The sequence below is a fragment of the Dermacentor albipictus genome, chromosome 1, assembly GCF_038994185.2.
Source record: "Dermacentor albipictus isolate Rhodes 1998 colony chromosome 1, USDA_Dalb.pri_finalv2, whole genome shotgun sequence".
In the NCBI taxonomy this organism is placed as follows: Eukaryota; Metazoa; Arthropoda; class Arachnida; order Ixodida; family Ixodidae; genus Dermacentor; species Dermacentor albipictus.
In genome coordinates this window covers 466,407,291-466,429,580 of record NC_091821.1, presented here as the reverse complement: position 1 = coordinate 466,429,580, position 22,290 = coordinate 466,407,291, and the positions used below count along the sequence as shown (strand labels likewise).

General features: G+C 42.4%; 1 protein-coding gene across 2 annotated transcripts; it reads left to right on the top strand.

The window, feature by feature from the left end:
- Positions 1-7,228: 7,228 nt before the first annotated feature.
- On the top strand, positions 7,229-22,062 carry LOC135919746 (uncharacterized). Of its 2 annotated transcripts, none has more exons than XM_070537772.1 (6): positions 7,229-7,368; positions 8,197-8,327; positions 12,899-12,977; positions 13,101-13,180; positions 16,165-16,384; positions 21,532-22,062. In XM_070537772.1, exons 1-6 carry the CDS (start codon positions 7,341-7,343, stop codon positions 21,612-21,614), a joined length of 621 nt encoding a protein of 206 aa, XP_070393873.1. In that variant the 5' UTR covers positions 7,229-7,340; the 3' UTR covers positions 21,615-22,062. The 2 variants fall into 2 exon arrangements, with proteins under 2 accessions (XP_070393873.1, XP_070393869.1); XM_070537768.1 differs by lacking the exon at positions 7,229-7,368 and adding an exon at positions 7,400-8,111.
- Positions 22,063-22,290: the final 228 nt, after the last annotated feature.

The following is a 22,290-nucleotide window of genomic DNA, read 5'->3' as shown; positions in this document are numbered from 1 at the left end:
CGAAATGCGAAAACACCCGTGTACTTAGATTTAGGTGCATGTTAAAGAACCCCAGGTGGTCGAAATTTCCGGAGTCCTCCACTACGGAGTGCCTCATAATCAGAAAGTGGTTTTGGCACGTAAAACCCCATAAATTAATTAAATTAGCACTCCAATAATTTGAGCAACCAAAGAAATATTCCTGCAACTTAACAGAAATGGATATGCGACTTATGCAAGTAGGGCCATGATCAAATTGAGGTACTGTATTTGCACAAAAATAATGCAAGCAGAACTATAAGGCAAACAGCAATTTTTAAGTTCTACGAATACATATAACAATTGCAATGCAAAGTGATGCTGCATTTAAACAAAAAATAGTTTAAGCACTACAGAAAACAGAATTTTTAAAAAAAATTCATTATATTCATGTAACTTAACTATAAATGATGATGGAAAATTTTTTTAAAGCTTTCTTATATATTTGTGCAAATACAGTAATTTTGCTTGCTGACAATGTGGCTGAATGAACACCAGAGATGCAAGTCTATGTGCTACAATGGGGCATTGAACATACATAGTACCTTAGTATAGCGAAAAAGAATAACAATAATGTGAAAAGGCTAGTTCGAGGGTTTAACAGGCGAACTCTAGTATGCGGAGCTCTGGGTGCAAGTTGAAGAGCCTGATGTGGTCCATATTAGCCTGCAGGCATCTCCTAAAACTCTCATTAAGCACTACAGAAAACAAACACTGTTGAGATGGTAAATCCTATCAATAAAGAAGGCTTGCCAATCTGAGCAACTCTTACATAAATAACAGCGAAGGTTTATAAAAATGTTCTTGCACCATTCAGGAGTTCTAGGGCTCTGTTTTGGAGCGCAAAGTCGCGGGATGGAATCCTGGCCACGGCGGCCGCATTTCGATGGGGGCGAAATGCGAAAACACCCGTGTACTTAGATTTAGGCGCACGTTAAAGAACCGCAGGTGGTTGAAATTTCCGGAGTACTCCACTACGGCGTGCCTCATAATCAGAAAGTGGTTTTGGCACGTAAAACCCCATAATTAAATTAGGGCTCTGTTTTGCACTTATATGAACTCTACCCAAGACTTCGAAAATGCTTCACTACATCCAGTGCAATTCAATCACTATATTTAAGCTGGGGTGCATGTGGCAGGAATTCTCAGATCATGAACAGCAGGTTGCCATTATCCCTCAAGAGAAAAGTGTATAACAGCTTTGTCTTACCAGTACTCACGTACGGGGCAGAAACCTGGAGGCTAAAGAAAAAGGTTCTACTTAAATTGAGGACGACCCAATAAACAATGGAAAGAAGAATGATGGGTGTGACATTAAGGGATAAGAAAAGAGCAGATTGGGTGAGGGAACAAACGCGAGTTGAAGGGACACTAAAGCGAAACAATAAATCAGTTTAGAATGATGAAACATTGTTTGAGAACCCTGCAGGCAGTCATTTCACAAAAAAAATAGTTTGGTTATTAGATGAGAAAATGAAGGTCCAAGTATCAGTATTTGAATTTCGCGCCGAAACACCAGTGTGACGTCAGGGATACCAAAGTATGTTTTCGCATTTGGGCCGCGTTGGCTGAATAAAGGTTCCCGAAACTTGCCATGTTTAATATTTGGTTCTTTTAGAACACAATGTAGTCAATCTGTAATGCTATATATAATTAGTAGGCCCTAGAAGATGCTATCAAAATACAAGACGTCATAGCCCCCAGGCGCGGGAACTTAAGCAGGCGTCGCCACCCGTATTTCGTTCTTGCGCTTTTTCTGGCTTACCAAACATCTCATCGTTGTAAGAGTGGTGTTTTTGATGTTGTAGAACGGTAATTTACTGATGCAGAAGAAATCATTTTTCACTTTAGTGTCCCTTTAATGGCATCTTAGTTGAAATCAAGAAAAAGAAATGGGCATGGGCAGGACATGTAATGAGGAGGGAAGATAACCGATGGTCATTAAGGGTGATTAAGGAGCGGATTCTAGGGGAAGGGAAGCGTAGCAGGGGATGGCAGGAAGTTAGGTGGGCGGATGAGATTAGGAAGTTTGCAGGGACAACATGGCCACAATTAGTGCATGACCGGGGTAGTTGGAGAAGTATGGGAGAGGCCTTTGCCCTGCAGTGGGCGTAACCAGGCTGATAATGATGATGATGTGGAAGGTAACATATTTTAAAACGATTTATAATTGCATTTCAAAACAAATTCAGACCTCAAATGCAGGCTGCATTGCTGGCTGTTCTTTGGCATTCGATACTGACCATGTTAGACCGCACACCTGTTTTTGCCAATGTCGGCTTTCACCTTCACTGCATGAAAACCACTATAAACCTCCATTTGACAGCTTCGCCATAATAACCTTACTGCTGACCATGCGAAATTACGCAAGAGCAAGTACACAGTTGAAACACAGCTTACTCTGCCTATAAGCATTCAATGCTTGAAATCGCTTCCTGGTGCTTCATTATTACAAGGTACATGCACATCATTATTAAGTACTGCATTGCTTTGGAATGACTTAACATTTAAATCATGAAGCTTCCAGTACAATAGTGTCACACAAACTGCACAGGTACGTAGTTGCATTACATGTAAGAGCCATGCACTTTGTTACTCCAGATGCTTCTACAGTTGCAAGTTTACCAGATGGTTTAACCTGTACAAATGTTAAGCTGTTGAAGCTGTATCGACCTGCCAAAACAGTTTCTGTAGATTCAAACATTTCAATGTGAAGGCTAACATCTGCTCTGTGGGGTGCGCACACACAACTTTGCTGACCACATTCACAAGGAACAGAGATGTCCAATATACGACCAAAGAGAGAGCCCAACTTGACAAAAGAATTGCATCTCCTTGACTTATCTAAATCTGCTGTGCAAAACGAAAAATGACCCGAGCCCATTTTCTTGAAATGTATCCTACCATTGCGTTTTTGTCCCCTGCCATACAAAAATATTCCATCCACATGCACACAGCTCTGTCTTAGTCTGTAGCCCTTCAACAAGTCTAGGAAGTGCTTATCAATGGAACTTCCTCTTTTTCCTGCAGATACCTGCTGCCAAAGCATAGGCAGGGAAGAAAGAATGGAGAATTTATGTATTATCTGCAGCCCTGCATAACGTGTGCCAGAAACAAATTTTCCTAATCTTCCATTCATTGCTTCAAAAGGATACAGCGAGTAACCCCAGAGTGGGCCCCATTCTTTAACGCTGTCAACTAAATGAATGAGCAAATGAGCATTGTATGACATGTTCTCTTTGCCATAGAGCAATTCATATTCCTTCAAAAATTTTCGCATCTCATTTTTCATTACGCTAATCATTTCCAAGGAAATTTTGGGAGCAAGCATACAGTGCATTAACTGTACAAATTTAATCCAATTTTTGAAATTTCTAGAAGGAATATAACTCGGCAAAATGATGGGGGAATAAAATAAGAGCCAATTTCTCCATTCTGAGGATTTCCATCGCTTCGATTCTGAAAGAGGCCGTGAGAGTCGCGACAGTTCCCATGTTGGAGACATTGCCATCAGTTTAGTGCTGACCTCCTCCACGCAACGGCGAATTCTGAAGCCTCTGCATTTTTCAGATTCTAGCCAAAGCAGTGTTGTTGCCTTCACAAAACCTGAGCACACGGCATGCATATAATCGACAACAAAGCCAGAACTGAAACTAAAGTAAGCAAGCATGGTCAAGACACTCAATCCCTTGACGCCACAACTCACTTGCTTTGGTCTAGTTTTGGCTTTTTGTGCATGCTTTAGGAAAGAGTCATGTGTCCTGAGGCTTTTGGAGGAGGACTTTGAAGGGTATACACGACAATGCCCTCTACCTTTTTCTACGACCTGTCCAGGATCTTCACACCAAGCACATCCATGCTTCCCATTAAACTGAGTCATGGACATGACCTCGCATCTAGCAACGCTATCAACAGCACATGGCCCAGGAAACACTTTTGATGTTCTTTCAGAACCATGCCCATCTACCCAGGTCACGCCTTCCCTTGACAATTTGTTCATTGTCTGCACAAAAGGGAGCAAGAAGGTGTTCATAGCAGGCTTTTTTTGCCCAAACCACAAGCCAGCAAGCAAAATCTTTGACACACGGTCTTTGTACTTAAGCTCATTCACCTGCAGCAACAAAGGCCACATTCCGTAGCCTGAGCTTTCGTACAAAGGTACCCCATCAGTGTTGAAAGTGACAGTGAGGTCTCCTGGACTGAGTGGGAGCTTCCGATAGCCTGGGCTCTCACTTATGTCACTAATGTCAAAAGATGGCATTGGCTTACCAGGTGTGCTACCTCTTTCTTCCAGTATGTGTTTCAGTTGAGTTTCAAAATCTAAAGTGTAAAAATAAAAAAAATTCGCCAACAACACACTGACACGGAGCTTGGCTTTGCAATTAGTACATTCAACTTCCACGGTACTTTCTTCAATCATCCCAACATATGCCATGCACTCATTGCAATAGAAATGTTGGCTCTTTGTTTCCCCATAACTAAAGTTTTTAAAAAAGGTATACTTTGTTGATGGGAATCCTGTACCATTAGGCAAGTGTGCCTCAACAAGCTTTAGCACACTCTCCGTGGCTTCCTTCGATGCCGAATGCCGCAGGCTGTGTGCCATGATGAGCAGAACGCTTTCTGCTTTGCTTATTCTTGCACCTGGGTACAGCGGATCATCCTGCAAAAATAAATGTAGGCAAAAATTACTACTGCAATATTTGTCAGTTTCGGAAGCGTTTGGGAATTGCAGTAGCAGCTTAAAAACAAGGCATTATTGGATAAGCCTAAAAGAAATAGTCCGTTATAGCAACCAGAAACGGTACCTTGCAGAAAGAAAACAGATTAAGCACAGTAAACGAGTGACCAAAGTGCTGCATATGTGTAAGCAGATTCTTACCATTTTTGTCTGTTCCTGCTGATCTGTCCTTTCATCGCTTCCGCCCGAGGAGCTTTCGCCGCTGGACGATTCTGACGAAGATTCGTCATCCGACTCGCCGCTGTTGTCGGTCTCGTCACACGAAAGGCTCAACGAAGAAAGCACATCATCCTGATCAGATGCTGCCGCGTTAGGCGGCTCATGCAACGCGGACTCATTCCTTTGAGCTTCGAGCACTTCTGCCTCTGCCGACACGCCGCTCTCCGATTGCCGCGGATGGCGATAAAGAGCATTGGCAGCGGAAACTCCATCTTCCTGGTCGTCTTCCCGTTCTGCAGCTTTTTTGAAACGATATTTCGACCGCAGTGGTACTTCGCAACTTGGGTCTTGTAGATACCGTCCGTACTTTCTCTTATACGGCATTTTAGATAGCTAGCACATGGGTCGCGCGACTCGATCGGAACGGATTGGGTGGACAGCCAAACCAGACTCAACCAGACAGAGCTAACGACTCAACTTTACAGGCACAGAGATTATAACGTTACAACAGCGGAGATAAATGTATGAAGTGCGCTCCTTCTGCTCTTTGAAGCTAGATAACAACCAGCGCCACTAAACAAGCTGCCTTTGTTTATTTTAATTTTTTAGAACTTTAATTATTCTTATTTTGTTGTACAATGTACGCGGTGGCCACGGTGTATTGTTTGACCGGTTTCATTCGAACGGCAGGCTTAGTCCTATTTGTGTTCAGATCGATCTAGTTGGTATTAAGCCTGTCATGTTATGTTTCCTTTTGGCATATACATACACTGAAGGGATCACATGTAATATTTTGCTGGGTAATTATTCAGGCCTGCCAGAATGTAATTTAACAATTAGCCTAAATACCAGATGATTTTAATGTGACATCGGTGTTTCACACAGACGCAGTGCCGTTAAACATCACGAAATGAAAAATAATTGCGCATCTAAGGTCCTACCCTGAAGGAAGACTTATTTGTAGTTTAAATTTGTATAATGAATTTAGCGGCCGTTATACTTAATAAAGTATGCCAGAAGATTTTACACATCCATTGCTGCGCAAATGAGATTGCATTAGTGGGATACAATGTGTTTCAGTTAACGAACTACACAAAATTTAGTCCACTGCACCATGCGGACCCCATTTAGCGAAAATTGAAGGAGTGCAGACACCGAAATCTTGTGTGATAATTCTTTTTTTTTCTTAATTAATGCGCAGTCTTTTAAGAAGCCTAAAACAGCCGTCATTTTCCCTATCTCGTCTGTAGTATCGAAATATCTATAAGCAATGTGGACCGCACACCTCGATCATTCATTCATTCATTAGCGCCAATAAGGCATTAAAGCGGGGGTGATTCGCAATGCAAGGGTGGCGAATTGAAAAAGTACATAAGATACATGTCAAAAGAGTGAAAAAAGTACCAAAACATTCTCACGCACTGATCACGGCAGCAAAAAAAGAAAAAGGCGTCATTAGAAACTGTCATTGTAACATATACGGCAGTAACTATTCGAACCTGAAATTGTTCATATTTGATTTCCCTAGCTTTATTGATAATATGATCAACTCGAGAAGAAATGTAGTGTGGGCGGAATATATATATATATATATAATGTCCCGTTCTATATGCCTGTTCTGCAATGCAATATTTTATAAAATCTTTCTAATCTCAGTTTCTTTTCCTACGCTTTTCAAGGGCGCCCCATCCGAGGTACGAGGTACCTTGTCACCAAATTTTTAACTCTAAATTTTTTTGTCGTTTTGAAGCCATGGGTCCCATCTTGTACGAGCGTACTTAGCATGGACCGTACATATCTGTTTGATATAGAAGCTGTTTGGCTTCCTGTGAGAAATGCTTGGAATTTCGGCACAGGAAAACCAACACTCTGGAGGCTTTTGCTGTGACGTAATGATTATGTATGTACTGTATATAATCCTGATAAGAAGATACCTGATATACGTCTGAAAACACCCCGCTTTCCGCCGGCTACAGCCACTGGTCGTAAGTATTGAATGGAAAGAAAACATTTTTTTTTTTCGCTCGCGTAAGAATGACCTTCGTTTTTGCCGTTACTATTATCAAGTTATGTTTGTGTGCGGAAGAGGGTGTGTGTTATCAGCAGTACAAGCACGTTGTCTGCGCATGGCGGATTTGTTGGCTTCCTTAGTGCACCACGGCTTGCTTTCACTGCGCCGTGTACACGACATCGCGTATTGTTCACACAGTTCAAATAATTTCGATTTAAATATGTTCCACAACTCTTGCACGTCCTTTGATTCAGCTAGTGTTTCAACACGTCATAGTTTTGATCGAGTGCGAGATATATGTCGCGTGTTTTGGCTTTGTAGTAGTGACACATAGGCCTGAGAACGTTGTTTGGTACTTTTACGTAGCCTATTGGAACTTCGCCTAACACACCCTGATCGCTTATCCCGGGCATGACCAGGATGGACTGCATTACAGCAGGTAGTATATTGTTCCTGCGGGTGGGCTGTGCTACGCACTGATGCTGTGAAAAGGGCGCGAATATGGCAAGCATTTCCTGTCTTGACGCATATTCTACCGTTTGCTTCGACATTACGGGACCAACCGAGCCCGGGAAGTTTAAAGTCGCCTCCTAGAAACAAACAATCTGCGTCGACTGTTTCAATAGCGTTCGACAGATGCTAATATTTCGACAGATGCGTTCGACAATTTCAATATTTCTGCTGGCAGGTAAACATTGACGAACATGACGTGTAGCCGACGTCACGGAGGACACATGAAGCACGAAAACGGTGGTGACAGCAAAACGTGCGTTGAATGCCGATCTCTAAGACCACGTATAATGCCAAACCAAAACCGATTTTGGGAACTCAATTTACGTCATGACCGCCATGTTTACAACCTAAATCCATAGCCAGCGGTCAATCCAAGTCTGTAAAGTTTGGACTTCGCCAGCCGCCAGGCGGGCCATTCGCATGTTCGCATTGTAAACTTTCTAACCCGACACTGCAGCACGAGCGAAATGAGCGAAATGAGCCACGTGTTAATCAAGTGGATTGAGGAAGAGAAATGGGACGTGTATCCCATAAGCTGCATTATAGACGTGGCCATAGGATACCGATTATACACAGATGAAAGCGCCATCGAAGAGCTACGCGGCACTGTGCTGATGTGCACGTGGGAGAAAGGCAAAGATGCTGCCCCTGCTGAACTTTTGGACCTAGGTGAGATGCCAATGTTTCATTCTTTAATAAATGTTTAACGCAACTGCTTCTGCACCACTCAAGCCATATTCTATATTTTGTGCAGGCAAGCCCCGCGCTCTCGAAAAGAAGCGCGCGCGACTCGCCGCAGCCGCCGTAGGCGACATCGCCGCCGCCGATGACTGCTGCCTTTTGTCCGACGCATCGGGCACTTTCAGTGTTGATGAGGGAGAATCGGTAATTTTTTTGTTTTGCCTAACGCGTTGTGGCGTGGTCGAGTGCTAATACCGTATTGCGTTACCTCGGAATTGCGCTTGCACTTTGTTATTGGCAACTGTGTCAATCTAAGAGCCGTAAATGCAAGGCTTTGTGCAGTTTTATTCATTGTAGCGATGACGGTACATATTGTTCCGAATATGCAATTCATGGCAGCGTTACAGTGACATTAGCCTAACCAGAGACTGAGCATGTGATCATTTAACCTGTTGTTTTATCTTTGTTATTCGCTGATTTAACCCGCGGTTTTATCTGAATTTGCTGAATTAAATTTGCAGACCGCTTCACTGTTGACGAATATAGGACGTTTCAGGGTGAACCACGAGTGTGGCTGTGCTGGTAAACACGTGGTCGGGGATTCGATTGCTGAATGTAGCCGCCACACTCCCAGGAGCGGGGAATGGTGAAATAGTCGTGTGCCGAGCTTTGGGTGCACGTTTAAGTACTACAAGGGGTCCAGATATGTTCTCCAATGCAGTTACCCTTAATCCACTGTTGCAGGTCAGGGACACCAAACACCACAATTTAACTTCGTTTGAGGATGTTCTGCAGTGTGCCCATTTTTTATAAATGTGTTAAAGTAGGTGCTTGTGCGAGTTGGTACTACATGCTAGGTAATTAAAATGGCAAAAGATGGAAGACCAGGAAAAGGAGGCAGACACAGCACTGACTCACAAAAAGGTTTATTTGTCCCAATTATGCAATATATACTTGCACAATCTAGAGCAAAAGAAAGAAAGAAAAAACTATGAAAAACATTGTAAAATGAGTAGTCCGTCATACACCATCACTGTAAGCCATATAAATTACTTTAGAAGTACTGACTGTTGGGCATGTTGGCAATCCATACTTCAGGAAGAATGGTGCAGATAAATGGGGACAAAATAAAAAAAGACATGGAAGTTTTTCTATCTTGTTCATGTTTGTTTGTGCCATTTTTCCTTGAATACAGATTGCACGTGCAAACATGCAATGCCAAGAAATTACAAAATAAATTTCTTTGTTAGATAAAGCGATTGAAGGCCTGCTAATACATGTTGCCTCGGGAATAGCGTCTGTCAGCTGGTCCTGGGGATGCTTTAAAACATCACAACGCTGAAAGTCAGGCTTGCAGCTACAGTCTTGGCAGTGACTACCATGGTGGCCAGATGTTGCCGAGAATATGTTGTAGATGTACTCCCCTAGCCACTCATTGAGACAACAGCCGGTTAGGCCATTTTATCGCTTGCTGCATGACAGGGGTAGGATATATACCACAACTTCAGAGCAAGGGACGAAATGATTACAGTGTTTCATCTTACAAGCTCAGTTTTCTTGCGCACTTGTGTTTACGGCCCTGCACAACCTAACCAGCCTTTCAGGTGTAGAAAAAAAAAAGCCATTACATATGCCGGCAATATTTCAGAAGTTGTAGGCCATGCCGTGAAGGCACAAAATAATGACAAAATTTCTTCTGTCTTGCACCTTTGTCTAGCTTGAGTGAGCATCCCAGGACTCATTCTGACAGTTTTGAGACTGTCTTTCGCTGCTTGCTTTAATTCATGAAGTTCCTGAGGGTAGGTCCATTAGATTCTTGGATTTAATATTAACATTGTGTCCTATCCACACCCTTGGGGCATATCAGCCTCGTCCTGACAAGCCATTGCTCCCTTTTGGATCTATGCACTCGAAGGTTGTAAAGTGGGCCATTGTGAAGACTTGCTATGCTAATGCCCTGCGAAAGTCTTGCCATCTCAAAATCTTGTTCAACTTTAAGAAGCAAGCTGGAACGCCTCATAAAGGCTGGGTTCTTTTGTTATGTTTTGACATTTGCCAAGTGCCTGCTGAAAGAAACAGAAATGAGTCCTGGGATGCTCACTTGAGCTCGTCAAAGGGGCGAGACAAAAGAAGTTTTGTCATCATTCTGATCATCTATGGCATCGCACACAACCTCAAATGTGTCGCTGGTGGATGTAATGTTTTTTCTGCAGATTAAAGGCTACTTAGGTTGTGTAGGGCTGTAAATCCAAGTGCTAAATAAAACCGAGCTTGCAAGATGAAACACTGCAATTATGTCGTCTCTTGCTTTGAAGCGGTGATGTATTCCCTGCCCCTGTTTTGCGGCAAGCGGTATATCAGCCAAACAGGCCGTTGTCTCAATAAGCGGTTAAGGGAGCATGCCTGCAGCATATTCTCAGTGACATCTGGTAACCTTTGTATTCACTGCCGAGACTGTGGCTGTGTACCTGACTTTCGGCATTGACATTGTGATACGTCACTGGGACCAGCTGACCAGAGAAATTCTAAAGGATTTGGAGATGGCTAGGCAACATGGCCTTCCTTCATGTGTGTCAGCAGGCTTTTGATTGCTTTATCTAACAAAAAAATTGATTTTCTTGTTTCTGGACTTTGCAAGTCTGTGCACACAATCTGTATGTCTTACAGTGACAGTGTTTGAATGAACTATTCCTTTTATTATCTTTATCATAGATATTACTTTCATGGTTTTTTCCTTCCTCTGTTATTTACTGTGCAAGTATATATTGCGTGGTTGTGGCAAAAAAATCTTCTTAGTCAGGGTCGCGTCTGTGTCCTTTTACTGGTGTTCCATACTGATGTTCATGCTGATTTGAATTCCAATTATTTGTCACTTTAGCTTATTTTGACAGCACTCAAAAACAGCACATCTGTGCAATCTCTTCGTTGGCATGCATGGAGGTTAGGTAAGTTGAGAACAAATGCCTGCTATGGTTTCTATGTGTGACCTTAGCGGATGGTGGAATCGTCAGAGTAATCACTCACTCTGTGGAAGGTTATGCCACAGTCAGGCATGCAAATTTAGTGTCATTTGCAGACTGTTGCACAGCAAGGTTCAGTGACACACAGTGTAGAATGCTTTTGCCAGTGTGTGCATCTGTCACACTCACTTCGCCCATCAAAGCTGTGTAACCTTGATAGCAGTGCTTCAAAAATACATTACTCTAGTTGCAGGGTCGGCACTTGTTCTGAAAATATTTTTGTATGATTTCAATGTTACATATATTACCACATTACATTCCATGAGTAGTCATCTGCAATCAAAATTGTCCTTCCTTAGCTTGGCTTCAATAAAGTGTTGTATTAGGTTGTAATGATGGATTGTGTTAAGGTATGAGACCATGTTTAGAAAAAAAAAAGCTTTCAATAAGAGTATGAAGGCTAATTATTAGCCTATCTTACAGAGCACATTCTTCTGGGAAAACTAGTGTTGTATAACCTGTAAAAAATAGCATTTTTTCTGGTTTGTAAACAAAGTGGCTCACACCAGCACTTGTAACATAAATTTAGCCTGCCGTAATAAAAAATATTTTTGGCAATCGCTTGGGAGAGATAGTGACTTGTGCAATGAACCAAAACTAAGAAGTTCTGAAGTCCTGGGGGTGTGATCTTTAAGGGGGGGGGGGGGAGGGCTCTCTTGATAGATGTGCATTGCTATTAAGATGGACCCATACTGAAGGTTATTGTGCAAATTTTTTTGGGATGTTCATTGCACTTTAATACTTTGCAAAGTGCAACGTATAATTAGAAAATATTAAGTAGAAAACAGTTATCTCTGTTAATGTACAAAAGATCTGCATAAAAAAATTTCTTTTGAGAAAAAAAAAGTTTGAAATAACTGCACTGCTCACAATAAACACTCAGGTAAGCTAAAATTTACCGAACTATTAGCTCTTCAGCTCATGGTTCTTGTTTTTGTCTAATTTTGCTCTTAGGACACCTTATAATTCTAGTTCATTTCACAGCATCAGTACTGTAATGGGATGCCTTCACATTAAGTGGCTGGGGAATTGTGAGACAAGCTTTTATTGTGTTAATGCCAGGTTCTATTGTAACTGGTTTCCGCATATGAAGTATTTCTCGTGAAATTGCTAAAATGACAGAAAGCGTCAGATTCAGCAAAGTTGAGTCGGAACGCTCAGATAGGTGTCTTTTCTAACTCTTTGCATATTCATACTCCATATTTTAAGGAGCCATTTAAGTGTAGACAGCGTTTCATAAAGTACCAAGGTCTGTTCTATTTTGCTTCCAGTGCAGAACTTGATTTTACAATATCTTGCACCCGCCAAATGTAAAATTCAGGCACAAACTCCTCTGGTAGTTGCCTAAGTATGCGTAAGCATTGTGCCACTTGGTCATCTCAACACAGCCTGGTGTCAATGTCATGAAACTTGATCTGACCATTATAAACCCTAATCTAACATGATCCGAGCCCTGTAAACTCTTTATCAGTCCTTATTAACCTGGATTCCCTGTAAGTAGAAGTAATGTCCCCTGTATTGTCGTTAGCGTCATTGTTTTTTGGCTTCTAATGCTATGATTAACAGAATTAGCCAAGTTACTTTCCATAACTGTATTCCAAAATAATGCCTTCTCATGGTTAACACGAAACTAAAGTGCAGTTTTCGTTAAGTGATGATGCATGAAGCATAGCCAAATACTTCATTGTTTTTCATGCTTTACATGTTAGTCTATAAAACAGTATGTTTGAATTGTTTGTCAATAAACCACTGTAGGTGTGCACCACATGTGAGCAGCTGAGGGAAGAGTTGGCAGCCCTCAAGCGAAGAAATCGAGAATTGGAGGAACTGCATGGTAGGCTTTCTTACTGTTCTTCACATTATTTGCCATATAGTGAGGCTGCCACCAAAAGCTTTTAGAAAATTTACGCCTTAGTTCTACGTCATTTGAATGAGGCCAACTTCTTCTTCTTTTTAGAATGCCACAAGATGGTAAAAAAGCTAAAAAAAATGATTGAGGACGACGTCATCGGGGGTTGTGTGAAGCCATGCCCAAAGGTAAGACCTATGTTTAGTGTGTGTATAATGTATGATTTTGTAAATTTGTCTGCCATCTATATAGGGCCCGACATCTGGTCTAACGTCGCAATCAAAAATCCAGTTCCTATGTGTTGTCTAACCATATAATGATATATGTGAAATTTTAAAGATGAACATTATTGTAACAAACTCCCTTAAATTCACGAAATAGTTTGCTGTAGTCAACATTAGCTACATAAAGTTACACTGAAAAACCTAACAGTAGTGCATATGAGTTGGCAGCCAGCATAGAATTCATCAGACATGTGAACGAAAGCAACTGTTCTTTGTGGCAAAAAGGACATAGGCAGCACTGCTTGTTTTTCCGCATTAATGGTGCATCATGTTATGCCTTGCTTCACACTCGCAAGGCATTTCATATACTCTAGCCCAGTGCTTTCCATTATGGTAAAATAATGCCACACCGGAGTTAAGGTAGCTGCAGCCTCACAAGAAGTTGGGAGCGTAGAAGTCTTCAATGTCCCCAGTTTCAGCCTTGCAGGATGCTGATCTGTAACCTTGGCAGCAATTTTCAACTCGGTCAGTCCATCAGCCACATGTGACGTGCGTAGCATTTTCTTTGTGCGCAACAGGGCTCCAGTGTGTGCCCGTGCCCATCCTCTCCAGTTTGGCTGCGCTGCATAGTGCGGACCGACCAGTTTTGCCCTTCACCTGCTTGACCAATGGATAATAGCCACATCAAATTTGCGCATTCTGAAGTGTTGTCAATAGCTTGTCTCCCATGTCATCTAGCCAGGAGCAGCCTGGAGGGGGTGTGCGCTGGTAGGAATACATGTGGTCTGACCTTAAATTTTGCCTGCTTCGAAGCTAGTTTTGTTCAAAGCTAATTGAAATTAGCGAGGCTCAGCAGCTACGACACTCATAAGCAGGTGGTCAAAGTTTAATTCTTGCGTGGGCTGTGGCAGCCGAGCATGAGCAGAAGATAGCCAGTTTTCTCTAGAAATATAAGTAATTTTTATCAAAATTCAAAACCAGCTTTTTGCTTACTTGAGCCTGTTTAATAAAGTGCTTCAATAAATATACACTGTAACTGTAGGAAGAAACGGACGGATACACTCTTCTTGATTGGTATCAGCTATCAGCCAATAGCAGACGGCATATTTAAGCTGGTGACAGTTTCAAAGTGGGTGAAAAGGCCTAGGTTGAAAAGAGTTTTTGAAAAGTATTTGACTTCACACTCTACTTGTGAGCTACATGCTCCGCGCACGACTGAAAAATTTGGCTGAGATGTTCACAGTAGCATATGCCATCCATGGACTGCGTTCCTTCAATAACCTCGATGGGCAGTTCAGGACCTATTAGGTGGGAGGTGGGTTTAAAAAAAAAAGATATCTTTAAGATATGGGGCTGAAAACTTGTAGATATATGTAATGTGACGAGCTTACTTTGAACATGCAGCCTATTTTTGTTTATGTCCTCTGGTTCTAGTTTTATCCGAGCTTCCTTTACATAATTTTTTCAAAGATTTGCAGAATACCAGTTCCTGAAATTTTGCTGAACAGGGTACCAATACCTTCTGAATGATTCAAGAGTGAAATTAGACCAACCTTATTGGTTTGGCTTGCCTAGAACAATAGTTGCAAGACTTCAAAGTTACTCGCCAAAAGAACACCTTTTCGAGTTTCAGATTCAATTCGATACCTCGCAGTAGCCCCTAACCTTAGCAGGAGATAATTAAGGGAAGCTTGCGTAGAACTTGAACAAAGAAGATAGATGAAAATGACCTTATATATTCAAAATAAGCACATAATATTACATATATGTACAAATTTTCAGCACTATAACTCGAATAACCATTAAAAAAATTTTTGGTATGCACTCGCATTCCCTTTTAAGAAAGGGATTGGACAGAAAATCCATGTTATGCTTACAGTTGACACCTTCTATGACTACATAGTTGTCTTGGGAGTCTTGTGCTAAATTGCAACACATGGCTTCAACAATTCAGCTTGAACCTGCCATGGTTGCTCAGTGGCTATGGTGTTAGGCTGCTGAGCACGAGGTCGCGGGATCGGATCCTGGCCACGGTGGCCGCATTTCGATGGGGGCGAAATGCGAAAACACCCGTGTACTTAGATTTAGGTGCACGTTAAAGAACCCCAGGTGGTCGAAATTTCCGGAGTCCTCCACTACGGAGTGCCTCATAATCAGAAAGTGGTTTTGGCACGTAAAACCCCGTAATTTAATTCAGCTTGATTTCCGATTAAGGCTCTTGGATTTCAGCTTCCATACGGCATATCGGCTCAGTTTAGAAATGTGAGAGGAGAAATGTGAAAACAAATTTTGCTAGAGTTCGGCAATAAAGTTGGATGACTAAGCAAGACCTACACTGACTAAATAAAACTTGAAAGCAAGATGTTGTGGCTTTCAAGCCCCATATTAAGGCTTATACAGATGTTTAATAGAAAGCAGCATTTATATGCCACATTACGTTCCTTATTTCACAAGGACTTGTGAACAAGTTCAAAAGTCCAACAACTTTGTAGTCACGAGTTCGATAAAAGCCTGTCTGGTCAGGATGAAACATGATAAAGAAAGATGTACACTGACCATAGAAAACTTTAAATGCAAGGCGTTTTGGCTTCCATATGAAAGCCTTGGGAAAGCCTTCCTATGAGGCTTGGAAGCCGAAACGTCTTGCTTTAAAGTTTTATTTGGTCAGTGTAAGTCTTTCTTTGTCATGTTTCATCCTGACCACATGGGCTTCTGTAAAACTTTCGATTACAAAGTTGTTGGACTTGTTCAGAAACTTGTTCAGAAGGCTTCGCAAAATAAGGAATGTAATGAGGCATATAACTGCTGTTTTCTGTTAACCATCTTGTTAAAAAATGTAAGCTGAATAATTCTTTAAATAGGAATTTGGCAGTTCTTTATGTGCATTGGTGCTGTATTGCCAAAGTTTATTTTGTGTGCGCTTTGTCACTGTTCGGCATTTTTCGCAGATGGACATCGGAGGCGGAGTTGTTGTAGACAACGCAGTAATTGAAGGACTGCGCCGCAATTGCCCTGGGGCCCCTGCTAAGTTTGCAAGAGGCCTCATGCGGCATCTGTTCACAGCAGAGGAGCTGCGTGGAAAATCACTGTTTGGACGGCGGTCCAATGCGCATCCTTGTGCACCTCAACGGGAATGCCTGGACCCTGTCAAAGTGAATGCCATTATCGGTAAGCCATTTTCCCATTTTACTGTGAACACGTATGTCAGCAGTATGTATGTAAGTTCATGATTTGGCACAAATTATGTGCTTTTATTTGCAGACCTAATTTTGATCCTTTATGATTCGCGTGAGCAAACAAGCATTGACCACACGTTATATCAGCGCCTTATAACAGCAGCAAGTGCTGAGATAGGCAGTCATATGTGCACATGTGCAATGTATCCTTCGGTGCAACTCTCTGCTATGCTACCCCCCCCCCTTAGGAGGGCACATGCTCTGTATTCATGAAGCTCCATCATCAACACACAACTTCCTGACCATACTTTGTGCATGCTGATCAATTCCCATTATTAATTTTATTCATTCCCTGGTGCGTGCATATCTGCAATGCACTTCCCATTTTTTATTTGCATTACTGCACCAATAAGTACAACATTTATTATCTGGCACAGTTCTCTCACACTAGCCTTTTCAGGTGACCTTAAAGGGGGCATGACATGATCACCTAACATTTTGCAGTTTTCCGCGAGAAATTGTAATAGAAGGGTCTGTTATGGCTATACACATTTAAAAACTGGGCAGTAAAAGCACATTTCTGTCCAAAATATAAGCAAGAACTTGCTGGCTCTAAGCGCCGCCCTCTGGCGGCCATCGCCATATTACCATGCGTCATCTGCTGCATAAAACCGAGCAATCGTCTGGTACAAAATCAGCCACTGCACCACGTAAGGGTGGAGCATAGCTGCCGTCTGTTGCCATATTCGCTCCAGGTATTGCGTGTCATGTCTTCTACAACACCAACTTCGCGTGATCAAGCAAGCGATGAATCTGAGCAGCAGAAGCAGTGAAAGCGCTATGCATTTTGACTTCGACCTCATTGCCACCAGCTCAGTGAGGAAACATGGCCTCCGAGATATGTGCACACCAGCCATGGGCTAAGCTGGCATGTGCACATCTTTGAGGTCACTGCCAAAGACAGCCTAGTAAGCATAGTCAATGTAAGATGATGACATTGGTACTGAGCGAAATCACTGAGTGAAAGTGCGCTCAGCCAGTGAACTTCTCACAGTGGCCACAGTGCCTATGCTACGTAGCACACTGCAGCTGTAGTGGGTAGCATTTGCTTCGTGCACGACAGGGCTTCAGTGTGGGCTTGTGCACATGTGGTCCAGTCCGGCCATGCTACAGACCGGCTTTGCCCGCAGCTTGATCAACGGATAGTGGTCAAATCCAACTTGTGCATATTGAAGTGCAAAGTCTGCCAAGGCATCTAACCAGGAGCTGCGACAAGTGACAGTGCGCTGGCAAGCGTGCGTATGTTCTGACCTCAAGTTTTGTGTGGTTCTAGGCTAGTTGAAGGCTCCAAACTAATTGAAATTAGTGAGACCCGACCAAGCTGATGGCCATGACACCAATAAGCAGGGTAGCCAAAGTTTAATTCCCACGCGGGCGGCCGGAGTCATCCATACGGGAGCAGATAATAGTCGGCTTCTTGCAGAAGTGCGTAATTATTATCAAAATTTAAAAGCAGATCTTTGCTTACTCCAGCCTGTTTATTAAACTTCAATAAATTCTCTCAGTAACAAAAGGAAAAAGGGCACTGATCCAAACACCCTTCATGATTGATGTCAGTTATTAGCCAATAGCAGCCACATTTTCTGGGCACTTTATTACAAAATAAGTTGTCCGGAAAAGAGTGACGAGCAGGCTTCTGTTGAAAAGAGAGCATTTGAAAGGACAAAGACTTTGCACTCCGCTTGCGAGCTCCACATGCCGTACCTGACTGCAAAACCTGGCTGAAATGTTCACAGCAGCAAATGCTATCTGCAGACTTCATTTCACCATGCCTGAGTGGTGGTTCAGGACCCCTTTAAAAGAAAACTAAGATGTGTGCAAGCCACTGCGCTGCACTTATGGTAAATGCATGTGCATATTCCTTGTACGAGAGCAGCCATATTAGTGCAACATTTTTGCCTCAAATCATTTGTAGTGTGTCATTCAACCAATGTTCACTGTGCATGGATACTGTAATTAACGTGGAAAGTTGGGCTAGTTGGTGTTCGTGCATTTGCTGTGACATAGGTACTAGTGCGAACAAGACTACAGAAAAATGGTGGGACAGGCCAGAGCGCTAGTTCTTGAACTGTTGAAGAAGTAGTGCTCTGTCCTGTCCCACCCTTTTTCCATAGTCCTGTCCATGCTAGCAACTATGTCACAGCACATGGATGCTGTAAACACTGCCAGTCATACAGGTGTCGCTACTGTAATTGGTAAGCATCTGTTAGCCGATAAAGTCTAAAGAGGAAGAAGGTTTGCCACTTGAGGTAAGGAAAGGCAGTAAAGAGAGAATTTATTGCTGACAGTTGCTACATTTCACTACTTAAGGATGCTGAAACTTCACAGTTACCTTCTCTGTTCCAAAAATAACTAACAATCTGTTTACTAATTTCTCTGCAACTTCTAGCAATAATAAATTTGTTTGTTGCAACTACCGTAAAAACTCGCATATAGTACGAGGAGAAATTTTTGAGACGCGAAATGGGAAAAAAAAATTTTTGTCCACGTATAATATGAGTTGGGAAAATCTGAGGAAAAAATTTATTTAAATTGCACTCTGCACTTTAGTCACTGTCTTCCTCAGCTGCGTTCCCTTCGGATAGTTCCTTGTCGGACATGTCTTCCCAGAGGTACTCATCCTCTGTGCCATCGAGTGTGTTCAAGATGCTCCACTTCTTGAATGTGCAACGCACAAGGTCCTCTGGTATGCTGGCCCATGCATCCATAATCCACTTGCGTAGCGTGGCTGGTGAAGCCCGCTTCAGCAGAGCCACTCGGCGTCACTGCAGGCTCACCTGCCTGCATCCAATCTGCGTAAAACCGTTGGACTGCTTCCTCGAACGGCTTGTCCCCCAAGCATCTAAAGGCTGCAGCTGCGACATCCCACCTGGGATAACGACGAGTTCAGTGCCGGATTGGCGCAACAGCCTCTTCATTGAGTTGGCCAAATGGCAACGAAATGCGTCTAGCACAAAGATAGACAGGAACGACAACAGTGCGCCGAGCCGCCTACACCAGACGGACTTTATCCAGTCGAACACAAGATTCTCGTTTATCCAGCCTTTCTCATGGCATCTCAAGAGCAAATTTTTTGGCAGGACCTCACCTTTAGGCACTCTCTTGCGCTTGAAGACGACATAGGGCAGGAGCTTGTGTCTGACTGCCGTGCACGACATGATGGTAACTTCGTGTTTTTTCACGGTCAGAGGACCAGACATAAACTTGTTTAGAGCCCTTGTCGTGCACGTTGAGGGGTGATGGCATGTCCAGATAAACCGGCGTTTGGTCAGCATTGCTGATTTGTCCTAGCTGGAAGTTCTTGGACATGCGCAGTGAAATAACGTGGTGCTGGAAAGCCACAGCTCTTCGAACGATTCGGGCAGCTTTTGCGAAATCGAAGTTTGGCGACGCAAGGAAAATCCAGCAAGGCACGTGTAGCGATGAATCCAGTGCTTGCTTGCTTTGATGGTGGAGCGCGGTAGCTTTTTTTTTCTCAAGCAAGCTACTTAGCTTTTGCCTGTATAAGCTCCACGCTCACAGCTAGATGCGCGGCTCACTGTTTGCGTATGAACTCCGTCAGGGCGAGTTTGATTTCAGGTAATGTCCCACTTTTCGGGTCGCGAAAGCTTCTTCGCGTTTCCCTGCACGTGAAAAGGGCTTCCTTCTGTCGACGCCAAACTGCCTTCTGGCCACACTGTTGCCAATGTCCTGTGCGGCTAAAATAACCTGTCTCTAGAAGGTAGTCGAGTACTGTTTTTTTGGTCTTTTAGTGCAGAATTAAAAAGATGCACTCTGGAAGTGTGGTTTGCACGTGTGCTGCCCAGGTGCACACTCAACAATAAAGAAACGATGCTGTAGTCACACAGCAATAACGAAACCAAGCTGTAGCCATGCAGCAATAAGGAAGCGAAACCGTAGCCACTCAGCAATAAGGCAGTCAAGTCATAGCCACGCAGCATTAACGGAACCAAAAGTTCTAGCCCAAATTTCTGACTGAAATTTTTGTTCGGATCCACATATAGTACAAGGTGAAAATTTGGGACGCTAATAGGAAAAAACCTCGTATTATATGCGGGTTTTTACGGTATGTGGTTTCAAGCACCTTATTTCTTCTGCCTGGCCTATAGAACTTCTACGCAATAAACTTTAAGATTTGTGTAATTCCTGAGCATAATTATTTTTCCATTTTTCACATGCCACGTAGCAATAAGGACCGATTTTAATGATGACCGAATTTAAAATTTTCTCCACTTATAACTCAGTTCAGAGTACTCCTTAATGTACATGCACTGATCCTAGATTAGAAATTGGTAATTATTTCAATAACTCAAAAAGCACAAATATATTGTCCCTGTTTATGTGACAGTGACATTGTGACTATGTTCCAAATATGACAAACTGGAAGTTGTCCAACTTATTTTGCAATCATAAAGGTCTTATTGGCCCCATGCAATGAATACTTACATGTATGGTTATCATGATTGCTCAAAGTGTGAAGCTCCACAGGAGAAATTAAATACTAGCGTAGTTAAGCGCAGTGCATACCAACTATTGCCATCAGCACAGGGAACAATAATTTTTTTTACCCACTGAACAATAGAAGCCAGTAGGTCATTCCCTTTGTCTTCCAAAAGTGCATTTGCTATGCATAATGTGATATCTGTGTAGCAGTCATAGTTCATGGTTGTTCCTACTTGCTTATGTTATAAGCGGGAATGTGTTGTCATTTGAAGATGGGATTAATGTGTGACTGCGTTGCTGTATTGGGGCCATGTTCAATAATCGCGTTTAGAGATACTTTTAGGTCACTAGCAATGACATGTTAGCACCACGGGCATTGGTTCATTGCTAGTGTCACAAAATCTCTGGAAAGAAAAAGTATTTTCAAAAGTGATTGTCTAAGAACTGCCCTTCTTCGCTACAGAGTGGGCAGGGAGGTCTGCTGCTTTATTGTTACAATTTGTACATAATATTTCCTGAAATACTGAAAGGAAACTTGGCATAGTGCCACAACTATATACATATAAATATTTATGGCATGTTTGTGCTGAATGTTCATTGCATATTCTTAAAAATAATTTCAATTGTATTTTGCAGGCTTCACCGTTGCAGAGTTCCAGGCGGACCCTATGAGGCTGAAAAGTAGCCTGTCGTCGCTGCTTTCGCGGGAAGTAAAGTAGCTCGCGTCAGAGCAGCAGCTGAAGCGCTCCGTACAGGTCAGGCTGGTGGTGTAAACCGAAATGCTAAGGCAAAATTTGTTTTGTTTTGTTTGTTTGTTTGTTTGTTTGTTTATTTATTTATTTATTTATTTATTATGCATACCTTACAGGCCTCCCGGAAGGAATATTGTTACTTCAAACTAGACATGTCATTCAAACACGGAAGAAAAAACATCCAGACAGCGCAGTAACATAATCATATTTTATTAGGCAATACACTTATACAAATAAAAGAAATGGCAAAATTTCAAGAAACGAAGTTGTATTGTTTACGACCTTTAACTCTTCAATAAAAAACTAGATAACTATTCTATTAGTTGCATCTGATGCCATACCAAGGTTGGCAAAGTTTTTGCAATAAAGGGAAAATTCACTCCTTCATAGCAATTGCTACAAAGGAAACCCATACGGGTTCAACGAAAGAAAAGCCTCGCAGTTGAAGAAAAATTCGTCCTGGTCCGGGACTCGAGCCCGGGACCACCACCTTTCCGTGGACCCGGGTTCAAGTCCCGGTCCAGGACAAATTTTTCTTCAACTGCGAGGCTTTTCTTTCGTTGAACCCATATGGGTTTCCCTTGTAGCAACTGCTACGAACAGGCGGACGTCTGATTTTCCCTTTATTACTTACTTCTCTCCA